The sequence below is a fragment of the Artemia franciscana genome, chromosome 2 (genome assembly GCF_032884065.1).
Source record: "Artemia franciscana chromosome 2, ASM3288406v1, whole genome shotgun sequence".
In the NCBI taxonomy this organism is placed as follows: Eukaryota; Metazoa; Arthropoda; class Branchiopoda; order Anostraca; family Artemiidae; genus Artemia; species Artemia franciscana.
This window is the reverse complement of record NC_088864.1, coordinates 14,562,169-14,588,729: the sequence shown is the minus strand read 5'-3', so window position 1 is coordinate 14,588,729 and position 26,561 is coordinate 14,562,169. Positions and strand designations below refer to the sequence as shown.

The 26,561-nt window shown below is 35.6% G+C and overlaps 1 protein-coding gene across 1 annotated transcript in view; it reads right to left on the bottom strand.

Moving 5' to 3' along the window:
• LOC136037683 (uncharacterized) overlaps positions 1–26,162 on the bottom strand; it is a 40,035-nt gene extending 13,873 nt beyond the window's left edge. The window contains exons 1-2 of the mRNA XM_065720438.1: positions 26,043–26,162; positions 10,379–10,569 (exon numbers count right to left, since the gene is read on the bottom strand). Of these exons, the coding sequence (XP_065576510.1) occupies positions 10,379–10,569; positions 26,043–26,109 (258 nt within the window). The 5' untranslated portion in view covers positions 26,110–26,162. The remainder of the gene's footprint in view (positions 1–10,378; positions 10,570–26,042) is intronic.
• Positions 26,163–26,561: the final 399 nt, after the last annotated feature.

The following is a 26,561-nucleotide window of genomic DNA, read 5'->3' as shown; positions in this document are numbered from 1 at the left end:
TCTGCGTCATGAAAACAACTTCTTATTTCTACAACGTGACGATGGAACAATTTTCCGACCCTGTCTCATTCGATTCATTACACTGATGTATTTCCACTGTTCCAGATGGCAAATGAAAAGAAGCTTCCAAATTAATTGTCTTAACAGGTCATCCGCATATCCTCTCTTCACAGTGTCTTGTCGAAAACATTTGTAATAACTAAACAAGATCTGACATGACTCAAAAACACAGTTACGAATTATTTTATCATAGTAGATGTATTTTTATAAAAGTCTTTCTGCAGTTTCTTTTTATTTTATTGCCCTTTTAGTGGGAATATGCGCTAATTTACTGAACGAGTCGCTTAGTGACGAAACTTTGGAGCTAGGATTGAAATATTTCAGCATGATCATGAGAAAAAATTTTGAAGAATTTTTCGTTTCCGACGACTATTTTACGACGGCTGCAATTTTACTTCGCTGTCATAGGATACCACCCTGGATAAACGCTACGAGCACAAAAAAATTATTATTAAGCAGCTGGTTGGCACCCGATAAAAACTCTAGCAACATACACTGGCACCTAGAATTTAAGAATCAAAGTCGAGTTATAGTACTGACAGTCCGAACTAAAATTAAGATAAATTGTCAGAAAAGTTCTTTTATTTTACGTTACAAGAATATGTTCTTGTTTTTCTTAAGATAGCCATTATAATGAAAACAATATAAAGGAAGAAAACGATCAAAAATAGGGGTTTTAAAGGCCAAACGAAAATACTGAAGAAAACACAGAAAGCGAATATTTCGATATAAATATTTTTCTTTCTTTATGTTATGGCCGGCCAACGTGGTTTAAGAAATTATCTTAATGAAAACAATCGAAAATCATAAATACATGCCCCTAGAGCAGACAGTGGCACCCGGACCTCCGAATGCAAGGGCACTAAATTATTCAAATACCTTCTTTTCCAACACAAGCTTCATGGATACAAGTTACTGAACCACTAGATATAATACGCGACGATGGAATCAGAACCATCCGTGTATTTTTAGTCTGCATAATTAGGGCATCTAAGGAGGGGCCTTGAGACCAGAGGATGAAATATAAGGAAAAAACTAAGGATAAAATTTATCTAAGGATGAATCTTCAAAGTAAAACAAAATTCAATACTCTAAGTCCAGACGAGGGGGTCACCCACTTTCCGTCACATGGCGTACATCTCGAAGCACTATCTGTGCCGTAAAGTTTCGTCAAGTCAGTCCCCACAACGCTTGGCACACTTTTTTTACGTCCCATCTCTGTGTACAGTAAAAACAAGAAGAACAATAGGGAATTTCTCAAGACAATGGGAAACAAATTAGAATGAATATTTCGGCCCTATGTCCAAGGGCCGTCCTAAGCAATACAAAAATATATAAGAAGAAAAAATTTACAACAGGTTAAAATAAAAAAAATTAAAATGACGAATTTTTCAAAAAAAAATTCAAGGTAAGGATGCTGGGACTGTTTTGAAAAGTTTTTCATTTTAGTTTTATTGAGTTTATCCTGTTGTAAATTTTTTCTCCTTATATATTTTTGTATCACTGAGAACGGTCCTTGGACATAGGGCCGAAATATTCATTCTAATTTGTTTCCCACTGTCTTGAGAAATCTCCTATTTTTTTTTGTTTTTGGTGTTTGTGAAAGACAAGGGAATCCAAGAAAGTTCAGAGTTGAAACTATCTGATTGGTTGGAAAGAATGTAGAATTGTTGATGTAGAATTAAACTTCATACTGTCTGACTGAGAATATTCAATTTTTTTTTATTTTTTTTTGTAAGTGTAAAGGTTGTGAAGTTTTCCGATGTTGCATCAGAATGGCAATACCTTTTTTTAAATAAATCTTACTATTCTAATTGGTTACATCCGAACAACAGTAGTGAATAGTCTACTATACAATCACCGTTTTGAAAAAATGATAGCTGTGTAAACGAACTAGTTAAACTTTTAAAATCTAGCCCAATTTTATTGTTAAAATAGCCACGTGCTTCATTTTTCAAAAATTCTTTGGATTGACAGACACGTGGAATATTATCCAAATAAATTAGGTTGAAAATATGCATAATCTTTGGGCTTCTATAGGATTCAACCCATCCTTCTAGCACGCTTCAACCCTGAATATACGCAAATGCTAATCTATCATCCCCCTCAGCATGCCTTACAAGGGTCAAATCAATTCCCGTATGCATTGCTAAGATATTTCAAACAGACAATTTTAAGAGCCTTGAATACATACAGTGTCTTTGGATTTAGTTCAACAATCCTCCATTTTACATTAAAATCTTTGTTTAACACCATAATTCGTTCCTTTGCAGACGGGCTAGTCAAACTTTTGAAATTCAAACCAGTTTTAATGCTGAAACTATCAAGTACTTCGTTCTTCAGAACTCTTTGTAAAAACACAAGAGAGCACCTTTAGTTGTTAGCATACCCAATGACCACAGTAATAACTAAAATTGGTAACTAGGATGGATAAAAAGTAAAAAAGAGCCTGAACTAAACTCTTACGACTATTGAAACGAAAATACATTAGAAAGGGGTGTTTTTTTTTTAATAAGACGCCAAAAAATTAAAATAAAACTTTTAATACAAAGATAATGATAAAAGTCCGAATATTTCAGCTTCACATCCTGAAGCCTTTATTAAAGGAAAAAAATTGGCCTTTATATGTCAGGCACGTGCACTTGATCCTTTCTGGGAGGATGAAAAACATGGGGAGAGGGGGCGAATAAACAAAATACCAAAAATAGGTTTAGCATTTGGAAAATATAAGAAGTTAGCAAACAAATTCCAAAATCTCGAAATTCTTGGGGCAAGGTAGGCTCTAAGGACCCTTTACTACGCATATACACGCTGAATTTTATAAGTGTCAAGACAAACGCTTAAGACACTGTATAAACTTTTTTTGTAAATTGTTTGTCTCAATACAATGTTAGATACATATAAATCTTCTATAAATGATGCCACGGCAACACTGGGGGAGTAAAAAATGGTTGCTTATAAAAAATTGGCGTGTCTCATTTAACCAAAGGCATATCTGTATACGATAATGTCTGCCGAAATTGGTTTTCTATTGATCAATGTATTTGCCCTAGTAAACAATATTGGAACTATTTTAAAGACAAGTATCAAGCGTCATGCTAAACAACCACTTCAAAAATATTCTTTTTTAAACTTCTTCTAACGCTTTTAATTAGCTTCCATTTCAATTTAGTACCTCTTTCTGGAACGAAGATTATGTAAATTAAAACACTTCAAAATGCTATCCTCCATCTCAATCCATTAATTATTGCTAATGGGCCTATTAATATTCTCTCCAAGTGATAAGATAGGCGTAAAACATGCCAAAAAAGTATGAGCAGCAAACTAAGTCATCATCTAAAATTCTCAGTCTATTATAGTTCACCCTTCCAAAAGAAATCTCTCTAAGAGCCAAAGATATGTTATAAATACCTATAGAAGTTATTGTTCTAACCAGAAATAAATGCGAAGACGAAAGATAAGGCTATAATCAGCATATTTAAATAAGTATATATATATATATATATATATATATATATATATATATATATAGTTTGGTTTTAACTTAAGACCAAAATTAAAGGTAAGGAACTATGATTTGTGAATCCCCGTTGACTTACCCTACATATATTAATTTTAATATGTATATATCTATTAACATAAATCAGGGAATCAAATATACAAAGATCCTACGGACCCAGTAAGGACTTGATTCTCTCCTGACCGTTTATTGAACACTTTCATGACCAAGCCCATAAGCAGGCAAGACTGTCCCCTCAAAGTCACCCGACCCCAACACCTAATTTTATCTTGTAGATATGGTCTCTTCTTTCAAAATTTGTTTATTTGAGTAATTGAACCACTTAAATACATATTTCATAATGATGATCTTTTGCAATCAATTACCATGCAAAACATGTAAGGTATCTATAATTTCAAATTGTTCAATCCTTTTTCGTTTCCTATCCCCAAATAACAATTCGAGGGCTAATCAAGGATTTCACGCCATCTTTTATTCGGAAATAGATGACGCTCTAGGTGTCGTTCAGGGGCATAACTCGAAATCATTTAGGAAAAAGAACGGACAGCTGTTTCGCCCCACCAAACCGAGTAATCTATGGATAGTATTAATTTTCTTCGACGATTAAGGAGTTCACCACTTGTAAATCTCCCAGTTTGTTCAAATGATTATGCAGGGTGGTATTATAGATTATTAGGATACTTTATGTCGAATTCAGTTGAGGTTTCGGCACCATTTCACACAATTCAGAGCTATGTAGGAAAGTTAAGCACCAGCACCTGAAACCCCACACTAATTCTTGTTCAAATGCCTTAAGTGCGACAAAAGCTATGCAGATTAAGGTATGTTGCAGCACATTGAAGATCCCAGAACCATTTGATCAATAGCATACACTAGCCTCCAAATACTGAGAGGGCGATTTACAATATGATGATCCAGATGATGAAGAATATCAAAGACATGCCAAAAAGGTATTATCACTAGCCAAGACATCAAAGAAATAATGAAAATTGTCCACAATCTATAAACGCGACAGTAGACTCAAATTTTACAATTCTCCTGTATTTGGCGCAAATACCATATGTCGGTAAACCTGGTTGATGATAACAAATTTATTACCAATGATTACCAATTTTATTTCAAGATGATAACAAATTAATTACCAAAAGTATTAGCAAATCACCAATAAAGATTTAGGTAAAAGTTAGAAGTAAATATAAAACTATGCTTCAACGAAAAGAAATTAGATGAATGTAGAAAAGTAGCCATTTCTACTCAATATATTACTTGCTAATTCCATAGACAATATAAGCATTAAAAGGAGCAGAACAAATAATGTTCATAGAAATAATTTTTATTTCAATAGCCAATATAAGCATTGAAAGGAGGAGGAAAGGGGAAGAAGGAACAGTTCATAGACAAAATTGCTAATTCCATAGGCAATATCAGCATTGAAAGCAGGAGAAGAAATAATGTTCCTAGACATAATTGCAACTTCAATAGACAATATAAGCATTGAAACGAGGAGGAGAAATAACAGTTTTTTCTCCTCATAGGGGAAGAAATTACACTGTGAAGCAAAATTATACATATAAGGACTAAAATAAATGACATAGAGATCAAGGGAAGAATTTACCCTTTCCCTTAGTATCCAACGAAAACGGATTTTTCACATATTAATCTGTCTAAATATTCCATTTCTTGCCAAAAAAGGAAAATAAAACTACGTAGAAACTTAAATGATGCAGTATTTACCTGCACATGAAACTGGTAGGATATAAAACCATCTAAAAGAAGTACTAAAAAAAAGAAGCAACACAGGCAACATAAAAAAGAAAAAAAAAATAAATTAGCAGTATATGGATGACTAAAATGAATATTTTCAAGGATGAGATCCTGAATCATTTGGAATGTACACTTAAAGTCAAAATAATAATTTGGTCAAACATCGGATTAATTTGACAGCAGAAACATAAACTTATCATTCGACGTGCCACATAGCACTCTTTCCAAATGAAATAATCGCTAATACTACTGCTAACAAATCTCTACAGCAGCAACCCACCTGTGGCAAAAACATCAACGTATGCTTCTCTATCTCAACCTAGTCAAAGTTTCACACTTTAACCCTCCCATGAAGTCCAAATTTCCTTTACAAGCTTCTTCATGACTTAATCCCACCCCAGTTGAGGACAACCTATTTTTTGTTTGGACCCAAATGGATGGCCAAAAAAAAACAACTTTTGGCAATCGGTCATTCTTCTTCCGTAAAACTTGTCCTAGTCATCTCAGCCTTTCTTTCATTATAGCCCTTGAAAATGGGATAAAACCACAGTTCTCATATAGCTAGTTGTTTGGCACACGGTCAGCCGATAGGGTACCTAAAACTGTTCATAGAACGTTCCTCTGGAGAACATTTAACATCATCGCAACCTTCAATTTGAACGCTTAAATGGGCCCAAACTAGATTGTGACATACAATTACTTACGTAGTAAAACTAAGGGAAAACACACCATTCAATTCATATATATATACTACTACTAACAACCCACCGCAGCAGCAAGCCACCTAAGATCAACACAGCCATGCACGCTCCTCTTCCAACACGATCTATTCAAAGCCTCCCTCTTTACACCCTCCCAAGAAGTTCCCATTTCCCTTAAATTTTTCTTACGACATCCTACCACCCCGACCGCGGACGGCCTGCTTACCGTTTAGCCCTAGACGGTTGGCTGTAAAGGACAATCTTTGGCAATCTGTCATCCTTCATCCACAGAACATGCCCCACCTATCTTAGCCTTTCTCTGATTATAGTCGAACAGTTCGTGGTAACGAACTGTAGTAAGGAGCGACCCGGCTCAATGAATTTTGATGCGAAAATATACATCAAAAGAATCGGATTTTCATGCTGATTTTAAATATATAAGTTTCATCAAATTTAGTCTTTGTCATCAAAAGTTACGAACCTGAGAAAATTTGCCTTATTTTGGAAAATAGGGGAAAACACCCCCTAGAAGTCATAGAATCTTAACGAAAATCACACCATCGCATTCGGCGTATCAGAGAACCCTTTAGCAAAAATTTCAAGCTTCTATCTACAAAAATGCGGAATTTCGCATTTTTTGCCAGAAGACAAATCACGGGTGCGTGTTTATTTGTTTGTTGTTTTTTTTTCCCAGGGATCATCGTATCGACCAAGTGGTCCTAGAATGTCGCAAGAGGGCTCATTCTAACGAAAATGAAAAGTTCTAATGCCCTTTCTAAGTGACCAAAAAATTGGAGGGCACCTAGGCCCCCTCCCACGCTCATTTTTTCTCCAAAGTCAGCGGATCAAAATTTTGACATAGCCATTTTGTTTCGCATAGTCAAAAACCATAATAACTATGTCTTTGGGAATGACGTACTCCCCCACGGTCCCTGGGGGAGGGGCTGCAAGTTACAAACTTGGACCAGTGTTTACATATAATAGTGGTTATTGGGAAGTATACAGACGTTTTCAGTGGATTTTTTTTGGTTTTGGGGGTGGGGTTGAGGGGAGGGGGCTATGTGGGAGGATCTTTCCTTGGAGAAATATGTCATGGGGGAACAGAAATTCAATGAAAAGGGCGCAGGATTTTCTAAAATTACTATAAAAAAATGAAAAAATAAACATGGAAAAGTTTTTTCAATTGAAAGGAAGGAGCAGTATTGAAACTTAAAACGAACAGAGATTATTACGCATATGAGAAGTTCCGAAAATACTTTAGCATAAAGAGCGAGGTATTTAGGAGGAGATAAATACCTCGCTCTTTATGCTAAAGTATTTATTTAAAATAATTTATGTGTGGAGAGCCAAAATCAAACATGCATTAATTCAAAAACGTTCAGAAATTACATAAAAAACTAGTTTTTTTTAACTGAAAGTAAGGAGCGACATTAAAACTTAAAACGAACAGAAATTACTCCGTATATGAAATGGGTTGTCCCCTCCGCAGTCCCTCGCTCTTTACGCTAAAGTTTGACTCTTTGCCACAATTCTGCTTTTTAAAACAATTAAAAGCTTTAGCGTAAAGAGCGAGGGATTGCGGAGAGGACAACCCATTTCATATACGGAATAATTTCTGTTCGTTTAAAGTTTTAATGTCGCTCCTTACTTTCAGTTTGAAAAACTAGTTTTTTTTTTATGTAATCCTAGAAAGCAGGACTGAGCCACACTTTCTGTAGAGCCTACTATTCGAAATACGGTTAGTCAGCCTCGTGCCCGAAACAATCCGTAGGCAATTTCTGCGGAAAAGAAATAGTGTGTTGTTTTTTCATAACTTATTGAAAATGAATGTATTTTTTACGACTGATAGTGGCAAACTTGTTATTTTAGCTGCACAAAATCAATCTCGATTCGTTGCTTCTCTGCGCCAAAATTGGACATATTACAAATTTATTAATTACACTTCAATCCTATCCGTGGACCATTAGCAATGCTAAAAATGACAAAATTTTAAAAAAAAAACTTAAATTATATTAAAGTAAATCTATGCATTAGGATTATACAAGTGTGAAGTATCAACTTAACATTTCATTTTGATTCAAATGGTATTTTTTTTTTTCTTGGTTTTTCTACGTAAATTGACCCGTAAAGAGTCTAGTGTCACTTTAAGAGTTAAAAGAGGAATTATTCAACAGAGACGAGTTGGAAAGAACCTTTAGATGGAGAATTGAAGAGTAAGATTATCTTTCAGCAAACAAATTGCTTGAATGTTGATCAAATTTACTAATCAAACAGTTCGTGGTAACGAACTGTAGTAAGGAGCGACCCGGCTCAATAGTAACCAAAATTCAAACAAATGGAATTTTGATACCAGTAGCTACATCAAAAGAATCGCATTTTAATGCTGATTTTAAATATATAAGTTTCATCAACTTTAGTCTTACCAGTCAAAAGTTACTCAAACAAATGGAATTTTGATACCAATAGCTACATCAAAAGAATCGCATTTTAATGCTGATTTTAAATATATAAGTTTCATCAACTTTAGTCTTACCAGTCAAAAGTTACAGGCCTGAGAAAATTTGCGTTATTTTAGAAAATAGGGGGAAACACCCCCTAAAAGTCATAGAATCTTAACGAAATTCACACCATCAGATCAGCGTATCAAAGAACCCTATTGTAGATTCCTATCTACAAAAGCTCCTATTCTACAAAAATGTGGAATTTTGTATTTTTTGCCAAAATGCAGATCATGGATGCGTGTTTGTTTGTTTGTTTTTTTCCCCAGGGGTGATCGTATCGACCCAGTGGCCCTAGAATGTTGCGAGAGGGCTCATTCTAAAGGAAATGAAAAGTTTTAGCGCCCTTTTTAAGTGACAAAAAAATTTGGAGGGCAACTAGGCCCCCTCCCACGCTAATTATTTTCCCAAAGTCAACGGATCAAAATTCTGAGATAGCCATTTTATTCAGCGTAGTCGAAACACCTTATAACTGTGTCTTTGGATACGACTTACTCCCCCACAGTCCCCGTGGGAGGGGCAACAAGTTACAAACTTTAACCAGTGCTTACATATGGTAATGGTTATTGGGAACTTTAAAGACGTTTTCAGGGGGATTTTTTGGTTGGGGAGAGGGGTTGACAAGAGGGGGATATGTTGGGGGAACTTTCCATCGAGGAATTTGTCATGGGGTAAGAAAATTTTCATGAAGGGAGCGCAGGATTTTCTAGCATTATTTAAAAAAAAAAAAAACAATGAAAAAATAAATATGAAAAGTTTTTTCAACTGGAAGTAAGGAGCAGCATTAAAACTTAAAACGAACAGAAATTATTACGCACGTAATAATTATTACGCACGTAATAAGCACGTAATAAGAGGGGCTCACCTCCTACTAATACCTCGCTCTTTACGCTAAAGTATTTTTAGTGATTTCAACTATTTATTCTACGGCTTTTGTGATTCAGGGGTCATTCTTAAGTGAATTGGGACGAAATTTAATCTTTAGTGTAAAGAGGGAGGTACTGATGAGGGGATGAACTCCTCATAAATGTAATAAAAACATGAGATTACAAAAGTTCGTTACATAAGCTAATTTATAAATTACGTTTCTCTTTTACTAATAAAAACATTCGTAAAAAATTAAAAGTTCTAGTTACCTTTTTAAGTAACCAAAAAATCGCAGGGCAACTGCTTCCTCCCCCGTTCCTTTTTTCTCAAAATCATTCGATCAAAACTATGAGAAAGCCATTTAGCCAAAAAAAAAAAATAAACTTGCAAATTTCGTGTTAATTATTCCTCTGCGGAGAGCCAAAATCAAAACATGCTTTGATTAACAAACGTTCAGAAATTAAATAAAAAAAACAAGTTTTTTTAACTGAAAGTAAGGAGCGACATTAAAGCTTAAAACGAACAGAAATTAATTCGTATATGAAAGGGGCTGCTTCCTCATCAACACCCCACTCTTTACGCTAAAGTTTTTTACTGTTTTAAAAAGCAGAGTTGAGAGAAAGAGTCAAACTTTAGCGTAAACAGCGGTAGAAGTTTTAATGTCGCTCCTTACTTTCAGTTAAAAAAATGTTTTTTTATTTAATAATTGTAATAGCTTGATTCCCTCGGCATTGTTGTTCCAGTCTTCAAATTTTTAATATATATTTATGTTTCAAGCCAAAAAAAAGTTACAGAAAGGTAGCCCAGATTTATCTACCGGTGTGTCCTCAGTTAAACTTAATTGTCAAAAAAATCTTATACCTAACAAAAAAAAAAGAACGCATGGAAGAACTTTGAACCAGGCCAGATTTTTAGAAATAGGTAATGAAATGGATTCTACCAGCTGAAAAAAAAAAAGCAAAACTTACATTTCCAGAACATTGGTCACTACAATTAAGGAATTGGAGAATGAGACTCTTTTCATGATTTGGTATGTGTACTTCATGAAATTCTCCTGATTCTTTAGCCTCTTTAAGCGTTGATGCAAAACGATAAACTGCTTCTGTCAAATTTAGCCTGGAAGGTGAACTGTCAGCCCAAGGAATGTCAAGACGGTTTCCTAAAAAAAAAAAATCAACTTTTACAAGCCTACTAAGTCATGAAAGGCTTTAAGTCAACTGTGTGTTATTCCGAATAATCCTTGAATTACAGTTAGACTAAATTACTGCATAAAGAAAACCAAAATGAGTCAATCAATCAAAATAAAGAATTGCTCAAATGTCAAATTGAGGAACATTCACGACAAACAAATCAAAGAATATTAAGCCAAACACAAAGAATATTAGGTTACTGATAGTCAATTACACATGCGCACCATCTAAAGGAAGCATTCTTTTTCAAACATTTGCATAGAATTTTATTTCATGATCAATGTTTTTCATCTTTTAATTTCATTTTTTTGGTGTGTGTTTAAGAATGTGCTGTTGAAAAACAGAGTTTTGAAGAACTCTAAAATTCTGGTTTTAATTCTGCACTGCTTCCTAGAAAAACTTTTAAAAAGAAAGTCACTTAAAAAAAAAACAGTAGTTTATTGTACAAATAATTATAAACTCGCAAATGTTCCGTATTAAGTACTAGAAGTATTCATCGATTCAAAAAAAAAAAATACAAAGACCAAAATATTTTAAACGATTTAACACATCAAAGGCAGTGAAACAGCGCTGTCCAAGTAAATAATAGTATGGCTTCAATGTCTTTTTTTTCCTTTCTTTCGACCAGGTCACTCCATATGGAAGGAGTGGTAACAGAAATTTGGGACTCATTTGATTGGAAATTGAGAATGTTACTTTACTTTTAAATATATGACACCCCCTCCCCCAAAAACTAAAACCCCTCGCTCAGGAACAGCTAACAGTATTGCGTTCATGTTGTGACAAAGATGGGCCCAGGGTTGCACACATCGTTCATTCATACTGGAGGTCCAAGGAACTTCTTGCTGTCCGGTTCTAAGCCGCCTTAAGCGCTCCGTGTAGACTTGAGAAGATGCGTTAGACGGTGACGTTCCAAATTACCATCATTGACACGGAGCAGAACAGATCCAGCATGGAACTCAATTTCGCTCCGTAGTGCGAATTAAGGTAATTTTGGTTGACTGGGTATTAAGGAGCACAGGAAAGGCAGTGGGAGAACACAGAATCAAATGGGGAAGAAAAACTTGCGCGGGCTTAGTTTATCCTGATGATTGAAGCATCCTAGATGAAAGTGTAAGCAAAATGAATAAACAGACGTTTTTTTAAGTTTGGGCTGCTAGGATAGGTTTGAAAATTAATGTTAAGCAGACTAAGTTCCTAAGGCTAGGAATAAGTGAAGATGAAAAGGGGACGTGGGGCAACAAAAAGATTGATCAAGTGGACAGCTTCACTTACTTTGGTAGAATTATTAGTAAAGAGAGTGGGAGCAGTGAAGATGTTAGAAGTAGAACAGCCAAGGTTCAGGGCGTTTCACAGGTAAAAAAAAAGTTTGGAAGAATAGAAAGATAATTCTGCAAACCAAGATTGGAATATAAGAAGATACAGCGATGACAGTTGTCAAATATGGTTCTGAAGCATGGGCGTTCCAAAAAATGGAGGAAGATTTGCTAGATGTTTTCCAAAGAAATTTACTTATGGATTAGTTTGGGTACCCAGCTGACTAATTGTATTTCAAACAATAGGCTGAACAAAAAGTGTGGTTCAATCCTACTTTCTATGGCTATAATGAGAGATGAAGCAGAGATGGTTAGGACATGTTCTATGGATGAAGGATGACACATTGTTGAAGATTTTCCTTTTTGACCAACCATCTAGGGCTAAACGGAAAGCAGGTCGTCTTCAGTTGGGGTGGGAGAATGTTGTAAAAAAAGATTTAAGAGAAATGGGAACTTTATTGGAGGGAGTAAGGAGGGAGGTTTCTAATAGATTAGGACGGAGGAGGAGCGTGCGCAGCTGTATTGGCCTCAAGTGGCTTAGTGAGTTTTTTTCAAATGGTCCCCAGAACTTGACTATTACCATATATTTATCTAGCTATAGGCTATTATTTTATTGCTTGAATCAGCCTATACTTTTGGTAACAGACATTCATATTCTTAACCTTGTCAGTAATGTCATGTCTTTGCACAAGAACTAGACAATTTTGATAAATATGCTATTTGAAAATGCTGGTCATGATGGAAGAACTCATGAAATCTTAATAATAGAAATTATCTGCATATTATAAAGAATATAGGGAGGCAAATACCCCACCTTGCTAATTGAAATTAATAAACCAGTGTGTCAAGAAATGAGACAGCTTTTAAATTATGACAGTCTGATATATACATACACATTTTCCCATTACTTAAAGATTACCCGTCTGGCAATGAGGGGCTTCCCAAGTCAAGCTTTGATTGTCATCCTTAACCAACTGTATATAGAAGCATATTCTAGTATTTAATTGCAGGACCATGCATTTTTCCAAACAGAATAACCACTATTTACGGTAGCTAGTCTTATAAGCATAAATTAACTATTTTTTAACAGGGATACAACATTTCAATGTAAGTTTCTTAAAACTGTCACTAATTTCCTATAATAAGAATGATTTTGAGTTTTGAGTTGTTTAATTAACAATAAATTTCAAAAATAAAAAAAATTCATCAACACAATCTCCCCATAAGGCTCCATGGCCGGGAAAGAACAAGAGGAGAAAAAAAAACCGAAAAATATAAAAAGAAAAACATGTCGTCCACCTTAAAAATCCCAAAATGACAAACTAGGCAGAGGGTAGCGCATGATTTCACCAACTCAACCCAGAGACATCAACTCCACGGGAAACCAGAAAAACTTATTTACTGGCTAAAAATTCTCTAATATAATTTTTGAGCATACCCAACGAGTGGGAGCTTCAAGCAAACTCTGGGAGTATGTTTCAGATCCTGTTGCAAGCTGTCAGAGGGTTGAAGTCAGACCTTACTGATGGAGTATGAACAATCTGCAAATTATTGGAAGTGCGGAGATGATAAGTCAATTGATCAGAAACAAAAGATATATTATTAGATAGGGAGTAAAGTAAATAGAGAGGCTTCAAATCAAGCAAGGGTTTAAGTGAGGAATGGTTAGTTACCTAAATAAGAGGCCTTGCTTTATCATAAAGTTTTGAAAGTGGCTTCAGAGGCGAGGGGAAAGTTGACATTCAAATAACAGAACCATATGAAACACAAGACTGAGCTAGGCTGCAGAACAATATTCTAAGAATCGACCCTGGAAATATGAGTTTGAGCTTTCTAAGGATTCTGAGACTCCTGGAGACTTTCATTTTAATCAGGTCAATGTGATGCTTGAAGAAAAGATTTTTGTCAAGCAAGGTGCCAAGGAATTGAACATAACAATCTTTAGGTCTACTTAGAGAACCTCTTGATATGTATATTTCATTTAAGTCAGGGCAAACCTTAAGAGACTCTGGAGAAAATGAGAAAACATGACTTTTAAACATTTAAGGCAAGATGATTTACATCAAACCTCTCGATAACTCTTTCAAGAAAGGCTATCATCTTTGAACGAAGATCAGATTCAGTTCTACCAGCTGTGTCAAGAGTACTGTCATCAGCAAAAGCGATAAGTGCATCTGGTAAGGACAAACTCATATCACAATTAGTGATGGATGCTGGTTGACAAAGACAACAGGAAATGGTAGGTTTTAAATTTATAACCATAATGATAAGGTCATTGACGTAGATTAAAAAGAGTATTAGCCCAATGACAGATCCTTGTTGAAAACCAAACTCTATTCCAGAAGGGTTAGAAAAGTGGAGATAAACCAAAATGACTTGACCAGATAAATATGATAGAAACCAAGAATAAGCACTCCCTGTTATACCAATATGGGACAGTTTCCAAAGAAGAATCTTGTGTGTTAATGGGTCGAATGCTTTTCGAACATCAAGAAAAAGAGCAGCAGTTGTCAACCCAGAGTCAAGAGCTGAATGCAAATAATTCAAGAGAGTTGCACATGTATGCTCAGTTGAGTGTTTTGCCCTAAAACCAAACTGAGAATCACGAAGAAAGTGTTTAAAATTATTACAATCAAGGAGTCAAGAAAGCATAGCTTTTTGAAAATTTTTGCTAAACACTGATAAAAGAAATATGGGATGATAATTTGTAGGATCATAAAAAATACAAGTTTGAAATAAGGTATGTATTAATGGATAGAGAGATTGAACCTATTACCTTAAATTACAGCTTAGAGCAATCTAAGGATTTCCTCCTTGCAGAATCTGTGAAGAATTAAAGACGAGTTGAAGACTCATGGGCTGCCCAATCATACTTTCACAATACATCACTCCATTCAGCATCCACAGATGATTTGAAAGTTTCAAGACAAGTTGCAAAGACAGCATATTCTGACAGTCTATTCTAAAGGCTTATGACTCTGTTTGAAAAGAACTGAATTCTCTGGCGGAGTCTGCATGACGTCTTAGACGATTTCTTTGAGTGACATCCGGTGGAAGAGGTGGTGGCAAACGAGAATAAATCAAGGATAATGTTTGTCGAGGTAAGTTTGAAGGTAGTTATGACATCACCGCGTTTGCGCCTATATGTTAGGCTTGGTAGTTTGAGGCGACAAAGACGGTAACAATAGGGGACTGTTTGGAATTTGCTATTCAATTTTGTTGCTCGCTTTTTGACAGTTTCTAGGATGAATTTGTCTTTTTTGTAAAAAGGGGATACAAGTGTCATGCAAACTTCAAATTTTGGTTGAACAAGTGCTTTATATAGGGTTGTCATGACTACTGGAGAGCAAATGCTGATGATTCTCTTTATTGTTCCTAGGGTCTGGTTAGCTGATGAAGCAGCAATAGCAGCATGAGAATCAAATTCAAGTTTCTCATCAACCAAGACACCCAGATCTCTATCCTCGTGAACAGCCTCAAGTGGTAGGTCATTGAGAGTTTACCCAAAACGTAAGTTTTTTTTTTCTCCAAAATGAAGGACATGGCATTTAGATGTGTTGAAGCTCAACAACCAGGCATTTGCCCAATTATTAAGCTCATCTATATCACGTTGAAAAACATCTACATAAAGCTGGTTTCTGATACCACCAATGAATTTTGAATCGTCTTCATATAAAGTTAAATAACTGTGTACTACACTAAGGGCACCATTAATAAAAATATTGAAGAGGGTAGGGCCAAGGATAATACCTTGCAGCACACCACTCTTGACTGGGGATGAATTCCATGAGATGTGAATATTCTGACCAGTTGAGTCCTTTAAGCAAGGAATGCTTAATCCAGCCAACAACTAGGTTGTTTATTCCTGCAGCATGTAACTTGACAATCAGTCTATAGACACTATCTTTTTATATCTAAAAGATTTCCGGTACTTGTATGATAAACACCCTACCTAAAGTTGCTCATTCATTGGCGTATTATAGAACCAGTTTTTTTGCTAGTTTCTTTCAGCACAGCATGGGACAAGACAAAGAGAAGCAACAGAATAGATGGAAAAAATATAATCTGGGCTATATATTTGCTCATTAGGTGTGGGTGGTGGTAAAGTACAGTGGTAAAGACAGTATGAAGTTAGAAAACACTTCTTACTGTATAATATGTAGAATAATTGTACTCAACACATTTGGCATGCAGACCTGCTATACTTCCCCCCCCCCCATAATGCGCAAGTATATAGCCCAATTCTATTTCAAGTTGTGTGCACACTATGCATGTAATTATTGTCAATACTACAGTTTGCGTTGAGCAGTAGCTGAAGAAGATGTATAGTCCCAACCTAATATAAAATTAATTTTAATTTGACAATGTATGGGAAGACCCTGAATTTCTATAGGTATCACTGCAGCAAAATGGCTCTTCTGAAATGAAGTAATATAAAATCCCTTATTTTGTCCAAATTTCATGGTTGCCTTTTTGTCAAAGCAAAACAATCAACCTCCCCCCCCCCCTCTGATGGCGCCATATATAGCTATAGGACATTTGTACAAAAGCCATATGTTTCTATTAATCAGCTTATCTTGTTCCTTTCAATTATTATCCACATTTTGGTTCATTTGTAATAATAGTTTTTTGTACAGCCTAGATTATTAGAGCTAAGCATATGGGACCATCGGGGGGGGGGGGTACATTGTCAGAAAAAACGACAATGATATTTGGAGAGTGTATAAAATACCAGACCTAATAATATTAGCCCAACTCTTTTTAGATTATAATGTTTTATTCAGAAGAAGAAACCCCCAAGCTCACTACGAATGGTCTCATATAGGCTAGTCTTAGGCTTTGTAGAAAAACGAACATAATAATTGATAAATTGATTAACACAATTGGCAGACATTATTAACGCATTCCATATAATCAGAGGCATTGATATTATAAGTACATCATAGTTATTCACATTTAGTGACAATAACAGGATCCATTATCACCCACATAGATTGTACCCTTCACTTTCAAAAAGAAAAATAGGCTAACATTCATTTTACAGCAGAGTATGGAAGCCATGAAATGACTTCCACCTGGAAAATTAATATAACATGTAATATAAACACATTCAAAAGTACCGTAAATCATTTCTAAATCATTTTAAGTATTTTTTGTCAGTGTTTGTTGTAGTTGTTATTTTTCATAAATTTGTATGTGTGTATTATGTTGTCAGCATTGTTATAACTTCTTTTTATTATGTTTAATGTGACAAGCTTGAAAGCTTACCATATTTGGTATTAATAAATAAATTAATTAATTAAAAACGAGAGCTAAGAGCTCATATGGCACTTGTGACGAGGTCGGAAGACCCAAGACCTCATATGGTACCAGCTCTAGCAAAATTCTATGAATCAATAGATTGCTTTCAAAGGAAAATCAGAGATTAAATGCCTGTCGGGATTTAAAATAAGAGCTCTGGGTCACGACGTCCTTCTAAATATCAAAATTCATTAAGATCCGATCACCCACTCGCAAGTTAAAAATACCTCAATTATTCTAATTTTTCCTCTCCTTTCAGCCCCCCAGATGTTCGAATCGGAAAAAACGACTTTATCAAGTCAATTTGTATAGCTCCCTAACACGCCTACCCATTTTCACCGTCCTAATACGTCCAGAAGCACCAAACTCGCCAAAGCATTGAACCCCACCATCTAACTCCCCCAAAGAGAGCGGATCCAGTCCGCTTACGTCAGTCACGTACATACGACATTTATAAGCATTTTACAAGATTTCTAGTTTTCACCAATGTCAAAAGATCTGGTCGGGATTTGAAATTAGAGCTCTGAGACAAAAGTTCCTTCTAAATATCAAATTTCATTAAGATCCGGTCACCTGTTCTTATGTTAAAAATGCCTCAATTTTTCTAACTTTTCCAAATTAACAACCCCCAACTCCCCCAAAGAGAACGGATCCGTACAAATTATGTCAATCTCGTATCTATAACTTGTGGTTATTCTTCCCATCAAGTTTCATCCCAATATCTCCACTATAAGCGTTTTCGAAGTTTTCTGTTTCCCCCCTCCAACCCTCTATGTCCCCGGATCCGATTCGAATTGAAAATGGAGCATCTGAGACATAAGATTCTCCTATATATCAAGTTATCAAGTCTTTTCATTTATTCTTTCCTTTCTTGTTTTCATATATTAAGTTTCATTGAAATCCGATCATCCATTCGTAAGATACCTCGATTTCACGCTTTCCAAGAATTCCGGCTTCCCCCTCCAGCTCCCTTCAATGTCACCGGATCTGGCCGGGATTTAAAATGGGAGTTTTAAAGCACACGATCCTTCTATATACCAAATTTCAGGAAGATCTGATCACCCTTTCGTAAGTTACGAATACCTCATTTTTTCTCATTTTTCCGAATTACTCCACCAAAGAGAACGGATCCGGTCCGGTTATGTCAGTCACCTATCTTGGACTTGTGCTTATTCTTTCCACCAAGTTTCATCATGATCTCTCTGCCTTAAGCGTTTTTCAAGATTTTCGTCCCCTCCCCCTCTAATGACATTGGACCCGGTCGGAATAAAAAATAAGAGACCTAAGTTTCGAGGTCCTTCTAAATATGAAATTTCATTAAGATACGATCACTCTTTCGCAAGTTAAAAATACCTCATTTTTTCTAATTTCTTATAATTAACCTTCCCCTCCCCAACTCCCCCAAAGAGAGCAGATCCGTTCCGGTCATGTCAATCCCGTATCTATGACTTGTGCTTATTTTTCCCACCAAGTTTCATCCCGATCCCTCCACTCTAAGCATTTTCCAAGAGTTTAGGTTCCCCCCCCAACATCCCCTTCAGCGGATAAGTTTTAAATCTAATATAAGAGCTCTGAGACATGATATCCTTCCAAACATCAAATTTCATTAAGACCTGATCACTCCTTTGTAAGTTAAAAATACCTCATTTTTCTGATTTTTCAGAATTAACCCTCCCTCTACTCACCCAAAGAGAGCGGATCCGTTCTGGTTATGTTAATTACGTATCTAGGACCTGTACTTCTTTTTCCCACCCAGTTTCACCCCGATCCCTCCAGTCTAAGCGTTTTCCAATATTTTAGGTCCCCCCTCAATTTCCCCCAATGTCACCGGATCCAGTCGGAATTTGAAATAAGAGCTCTGATACAGGATATCCTTCCAAACTTCAAATTTCTTTAAGATCCGATCACTCCTTTGTAAGTTAAAAATACCATATTTTTCTAATTTGTTCAGAATTAACACCACTACCCCTACGCAACTCTCCCAAAGAGAGCGGATCCGTCCCGGTTATTTCAATCACGTATCTAGGATTTAAGTTTATTTTTTCCGCCAAGTCTCATCCCGATCCCTCCACCCTAAGGGTTTTCCAAGATTTTAGGTTCCCCCACCTCAATTCCCCCAATGTCACCTGATCCAGTCGGGATTTAAAATAAGAGCTCTGAGACACGATATCCTTCCAAACATCAAATTTCATTAAGATCCGATCACTGCTTTGTAAGTTATTAAATAAAAAAAACTAGTTTTTTTAACTGAAAATAAGGAGCGACATTAAAACTTAAAACGAACAGAAATTACTCCGTATATGAAATGGGTTGTCCCCTTCGCAATCCCTCGCTCTTTATGATAAAGTTTTTAATTGTTTTAAAAAGTAGAATTGTGGCAAAGAGTCAAACTTAAGCGTAAAGAGCGAGGGATTGCGGAGGGGACAACCCATTTCATATACAGATTAATTTCTGTCCGTTTTAAGTTTTAATGTCGCTCCTTACTTTCAGTTAAAAAAAATAGTTTTTTTATTTAATTTCTGAACGTTCTTTAAATTAATGCATGTTTGATTTTGGCTCTCCGTACATGAATTATTAAAATTAAATTTGCATAATAATTCTTTTTTTGGCTAAATGGCTTTCTCTTAGTTTTGATCAGACGATTTTGAGAAATAAGGGGTGAGGAAGGAGGCCTAGTTGCCCTCCAATTTTTCGGTTACTTAAAAAGGTAACAAGAACTTTTAATTTTTAACAAACATTTTTATTAGTAAAAAATATGCGTAACTTAAGAAATAACTTATGTAACAAACTTTTATATTCTTATATTTTTGATTATATATATGAGGGGTTTTGTCCCCTCGTTAATACCTCGCTCTTCACACTAAATCTTAAGTTTTGTCCCAATTCTTTAAGAATGACTTCTGAATCAGAAAGGCAGTAGAACAAATAGTTGAAATTACTAAAAGTACTTTAGCATAAAGAGCGAAGTATTTATCTCCTCCTAAATACCTCGCTCTTTATGCTAAAGTATTTTTAGAGCCCCTCATATGCACAATAATTTCTGTTCGTTTTAAGTTCTAATGCTACTCCTTACTTTCAACTGAAAAAACTTTTTCATGATTATATTTTCATTGTTTTTTTTTAATAGTAATGCTAGAAAATCCTGCACCCTTTTCATTGAATTTCTCTTCCCCCGTGAAATATTCCTCCAAGGAAAGATACTACCACATAGCCCCCTCCCCTCATCCCCACACCCAAACCGAAAAAAATCCCCCTGAAAACGTTGGTACACTTCCCAATAACCATTACTGTATGTAAACATTGGTCAAAGTTTGTAACTTGCAGCCCCTTCCCCAGGGACTGTGGGGGAGTAAGTCATCCCCAAAGACATAGTTATTATGGTTTTCGACTATGTGGAACAAAATGGCTATCTAAAAATTTTGATCCGTTGACTTTAGGAAAAAAATGAGCGTGGATGGGGGCCTAGGTGCCCTCCGATTTTTTTGGTCACTTAAAAAGGGCACTAGAACTTTTCATTTCCGTTAGAATGAGCCCTCTTGCAACACTCTCGGACCACTTGGCCAATACAATGACCCCTGGGAAAAAAACAAAACAAACAAAAAAATAAACATGCACCCATGATCAGTCTTCTGGCAAAAAATACGAAATTCCACATTTTTGTAGATTGGACCTTGAAATTTTTCCTATAGGGTTCTCTTATACGCTGAATGCGATGGTGTGATTTTCGTTCAGATCCTATGACTTTTAGGGGGTATTTCCCCCAATTTTCCAAAATGAGGCAAATTTTCTCAGGCTCGTAACTTTTGATGACAAAGACTAAATTTGATGCAACTTATATATTTAAAATCAGCATTAAAATCGGATTCTTTTTATATATCTTTTAGCATCGAAGTTCCATTTGTTAGAGTTTCGTTTACTATTGAGCTGGGTCGCTCCTTACTACTGTTTGTTACCACGAACTGTTTGAAAAATACCTCATTTTTTCTATTTTTTCCAAATTAACCAGTCCCCCCCTCCAGACGGTCAACTCGGGAAAACGACTATTTCTAATTTAATCTGGTCTGGTCCCAGATACGCCTGCCAAGTTTCATCATCCTAGCTTACCTGGAATTGCCTGAAGTAGCAAAACCACGACAGACAGATAGACCAACAGACAGATTTTGCGATCCCTATATGTCACTTGGTTAATACCAAGTGCCATAAAAAGACTAAAATGGGAAACACCTAAGAAATATGACACTTATACTTGCTGCATATTATAAAGTAGGAATTCATCATTTTTGATAGTTTTATTTTGTATGGCCTAATGCTATATGAGACCATTATAGTGGGTCTGGACAAGAACTGTAAAAAATCCAAACATGACTATAAAAATGAGTGTGAAATTAGCAATCTAAAAATGTGTCTCTTTTGTTCTAGAATGTCTTCTTCTGAAGAGCTGTTATTCTTGACCTTTACTGCTTCTTGCTATCTTGAAAAGCTAAGTTAGGTAAATGAAACTTTCAGGAATATATTCAGGGCAAAAATATATCATTTGAAAAATTTACAAGCTACTATATCTACTACCCTTTTCTTATTTCTGGGGCTTAGAAGATTGTTTACATCTTTACAGATTCCACAAGTTTGATACTTGCTAGCTGAAGAAATGGCTCCTTTCTTGCATTAAGGAGTGTTTCTTGTAGATTTTATTATAGTACCCTCTAGTCAGAAATCATTCCAGGGGGAGGGGGCAAGGAGACAAGGAACAATATTTTTGGATATAATTTTGTATGACACAATCATCTTTCCATATTTCCTCCAGTACGTGAGATAGATAGCCTCAAATGACATAAACGCTCTTTATATGGCATTTATTTGAGGCCTTCAACCATTTTGGTTGCTCTTTGTTGTACTCTTTCTAGTATTTCTTTGTCCTTCTAGAAGTAGGGTGACATCAGAGACATTCCAACCTCTAGGCACAGGTAAACTAGTGTCTTGTATAGCTTCATAAATACTTTTAGGTGTCTGCTGGACATAGTTCTTTTGATCATTCCAAGAGATTGAAGGACAGGCAACAATACATATTTTGCATAGGTGCTGACCTTAATTGATGATCAACAGTGACTCATCTTCAGAAACTGAAGAGAGTGGGTTACCTTGGAGATGGAACAGCTGATGTGGATTGTGATTGCCGAAATGGATTACAAAGCATTTATCAGAATTAAAAGAGAGGAGCCATGCATGAGCCTAAGCCCCAAGAATGTCAGGGCTCTTTTTGATAGATTGCAGGTCAGAGGGTGTAGCTGCTTTACCAAAAAGTTTTGAATCATCACCACAAAGAATGAAGAGGTTCAACAGAAGGTTTAGATGCATCATATATATATATATATATATTTAAGTTGAAAAAACTTGGTCCAAGAAAGGTCCCCTGGGAAGTGCTGCTTAAAACACTTGTAGAGGAAGATAAATGATGTACATCTTGAGAATCATGAACTCTTACAACTTGTGTTCTTTCTGAATGGAAACTCTGTATCCACTGAACAGTAACATCATCAACAGCTGCTATTGCTTTCAGTTTGGTGATACATAATTCATGACAAACCCTGTTAAGTACTTTTAACAGGTTCAGGAGCACCATGTTAACAGGGACATCATTATCCAACAACAATATGACATGCTCACATGTCTATATTAGGTTAGTACCAACAGATCTTAAAATTCTGAAGCCATTTTGAGTGAAAGTGTGCATTTTATTAGCTTCAAAGTGCTGAATTAGTGCTCTGTTGACAAATATCTCTCAAGTACTTTTGTAACTGCAGAAGTGAAGTTGATGGGATAGCAATTTTCTGCATGATGTTTGGGGCCTTTCTTGTGGATTGGTGTGATATAGTATGTTTTCCAATCTGACAGTAGTTCTTCAGTTTGTAGGGACAGCTGGAAGAGTCTGCACGAGGGAGTGAGAACATTTCAGCACCCCTTGAGAAGCCATGTGTGTAACCCATCTGGTCCTTTGGATGTATTATCACCAAGTTTATCAAGTGCAATTATGACCATTTCTTCAGAAAGTGACAATTCAGGCATTAGATCAGTTTTTAAATTGGATGGTGCTGTAGGGATGGTTGAACAATATTGGATTGGGAAAGCAGAGGCAAACTGGGTATTTAATACATTAGCTTGGTTATGTTGTTATGGAATGGTTTGATTGTTAGGATTTTTAGCAAGAACATATCTCCCAAAAGATTTGGGGTTTGCCTTGATATCAAGTGTCTTTGAAAATGCTGATGCTCAGAACAAGCAATCTGATGAACATAATTCTAAATCAAGAGGACTACAGGAAGTTTAGACAGCTAAGTACACCATGGAAGCTACTAGGTCTTGGACAGATGACACAGAGCATAATGATTGAAGCAAATTTTCTGTGTGTGATACTCTATTGGTAATATCACTAATCTGGGCAAAAATGTCACTTTTGTGGTCAGTCCTTTGCTGGGAAAGAGTTAGAGATAACTGACTAGTTTTGGCAACCTCCTTTTTTTAGATCTTCCCTGAAAATTTTCCAGAAATTATTAAAGACAGATGCTAGCTTTGCTAACATAGCCTTCTAAATACTGGGGTGAGAGAGGCTTAACTTTATAGGCTTGGCAGGCAGGGGCAGTTGTAGAAAAAAATCTGGGGGTGGAGCACTGGACCAAGGGCACTAATGTGACTTGAGGTGGGTACAAATTAAAAATTTTATTTTAAAAAAGATTAAAAAAAGAATGAAATAAGTTTGCCTGAAGTGTCTTAGGAGGAGAGTCACCACCTTAGACCCCATGTATCTGTTCCTGGACTAAATTGCTTTTAATTCTTTCATTTGTCTAATTTCAACCAAATTAGCTATATAGTTAAAATATATAGATATATTTATTCACACAAAAGCCCTATTGGGCCATTTGCTATTTAATTTGCTAATCAAAACAAAAATTAAGGATTTTTTGAGGGGGAAGGGGGTTTATTAGTCCCTTTTTGATTTTGGGTATTTTAACAAAATATCTGGAAATATCCTTTGATCCCCTTGCACATTTAGCCATAAATCTTCATTTCTTATCTATTCTATACTTATGTCCACATTTTTTATTTTTATCCATTTTGAACTTTTAGCTAGAAGGCTACTTTTCAATATGTCATTGTGAATAGACAAATAGCTATAACTGTGTTACCTCAGTTATGAAACATGTTGAAGATACCACTTTTATCTTCAACAGGTGTTTCCATTTTTGTGAAATAGGGGAAAGTTACATGTTTGTAGAAAAATATTTGCAGCAATCGAAGATTTAATGTCAATTTTGCAGATATATACTGAACCAGCTGAAGATAAATAATTACTATTTGTTTTAAGTTTCAATTTGCTCTTTACATTCATAGGAAAGCTGTGGTTTTTGTTGTTAATTGGGTAAATTACCTATGAATAATTGATCAAATTGACAAGTTAATTTAAAAAAGAGTAAAAAAAATAAAAAAGAACAGAATGCAAACAAGGGTGCCAGAAAATCTGGGGGAGGCCCTAAGGCCCCCTTGGGTCCGCCCCTGTTGGCAGAACCACATACATGCAAGTGACATCATCATTGTAAAGTAATGAATAAGTCTGAAATTGTGGTTATTGAGAAGAAAACATCTTTTCAAAAACAACTTTTACTTCATAATATCCAGAGAAATTGTAGTTAAAACATTTTGAATTTGCTTCCACTATAACTCATCCCTAACCCCTAATGCACAAATATATGGCCAAAATTATATAATTTCTATCTATTCTCTGTTTATTGATTATTCAGCATTGATTCAATTCATGGGTACACAGGTTAAAGCATATATGCGATTCTCAACATAATCTAACTAGGATTAAAGTGAATATGTCACTTGATATCTTTGTTTATGCTCTTTCAAATTTCAATAGCTGCTTAAGGAAGAAATTACCTTTTTGAGCTCTTAAAGGGCTCAAAATAACCTATAGTAGCCAAAAGTTCTAAAAGATGCTCCTAAAGAAAACTAGCCTAGCTAGTAAGAAAAACTTGCTGCTGAATTTAGCTGATTCAGGAATGGTAATTATTACCTTCATTAGGCTGGTTTAAATTTTGCTGTGATAGCATTTTTGAGGAGTTTCAGGCTCTTATTAAAAGTTTCTGTAAATTTATTAACATCATAACATTTTACTATTAAAAGTAGGGAATATAATAAACACCATTTCTTTTGGTGACTAGGGCAATGGTTACTTTTACCTTCAGGGTCCAATTAAGAGCAAAAAATGTAACATCCTCCAAAAGTAAGTATTTAATTATGAGAGTATAAAAATTGACTCAAATGATGTATTCACTTTCATCCTAGCTACATTGTGTTGAAAACAGCCCATTTACTATAACAAGAGTAATGCAAGGAAAGACAGCCTGCCTTTAAAATGCTATAATGAAAATTTGTCTTCATATTATAAAAAAGAGTTTTTTACTTAACATGTTTCCTTCTTAATAGCCCTGGTCATATTTCATGGCCTTCTAGAGGGAGAAGGAGTGAAGGTGAGTACTTTAAAATACCTTCCAAGGACATACTTCAGCCTATACACCCATCCCTGAAAGTCTCATTTTCCTAATTTAAACCCTTTCATAAATAGCAAGAAGTCAATTAACTAGACTTTTATGGAGGTGGGTAATGTAAAATACCTTCCCATGACATACTTTAGCCTGTAGACCCATCCATGAAAGTTTCATTTTCCTAGCCTAAAGCCTTTCCGAGATAGCAAGAAGTCAATTAACTAGAATTTTAGCAAAATCTCGGATGACTAGTCGAATATAAAACTAATTTAGGCTAAAACCTACCAGCGAGTATTCCGTCAATTCTATCCAGTGCAGATTCCAGAATGAAACTTGCATTCTTTTCCACCATTTTTTTTTTAAACCCAGACAATGCTGATTTTTTCTATCTAATTAAACCCCGTGTTCTTTTACTTGGCCGATTACCTATCCGACTAATCCAAGCGTTTTACGAGATGCACATGACGTCAGAGGCTAGTGGAATTATCCCCTCTAACGCTCAGGATCACTTGTCCGTGGGCTTACACTTGCTAACCCTCAATAAAAAAGAATACTGAGGATAAGTGATGTCAATCTATATATATATAAATAAGTTGTCTGTGTGTGTGTGTGTGTGTGTCGAGTGACGTCATGTTTGTGTGTCGACTGACGTCATGTTTGTCGACTGACGTAATTATAAGGATTGAGCTGTATGCGTCATGAAGTTGTTTGTCGACTGAGGTCATGTTTGTCAACTGATGAAATTACATACCGGAACACAAATGACGACCGGACACAGGGAATATAAATGACGACTGGGAACCT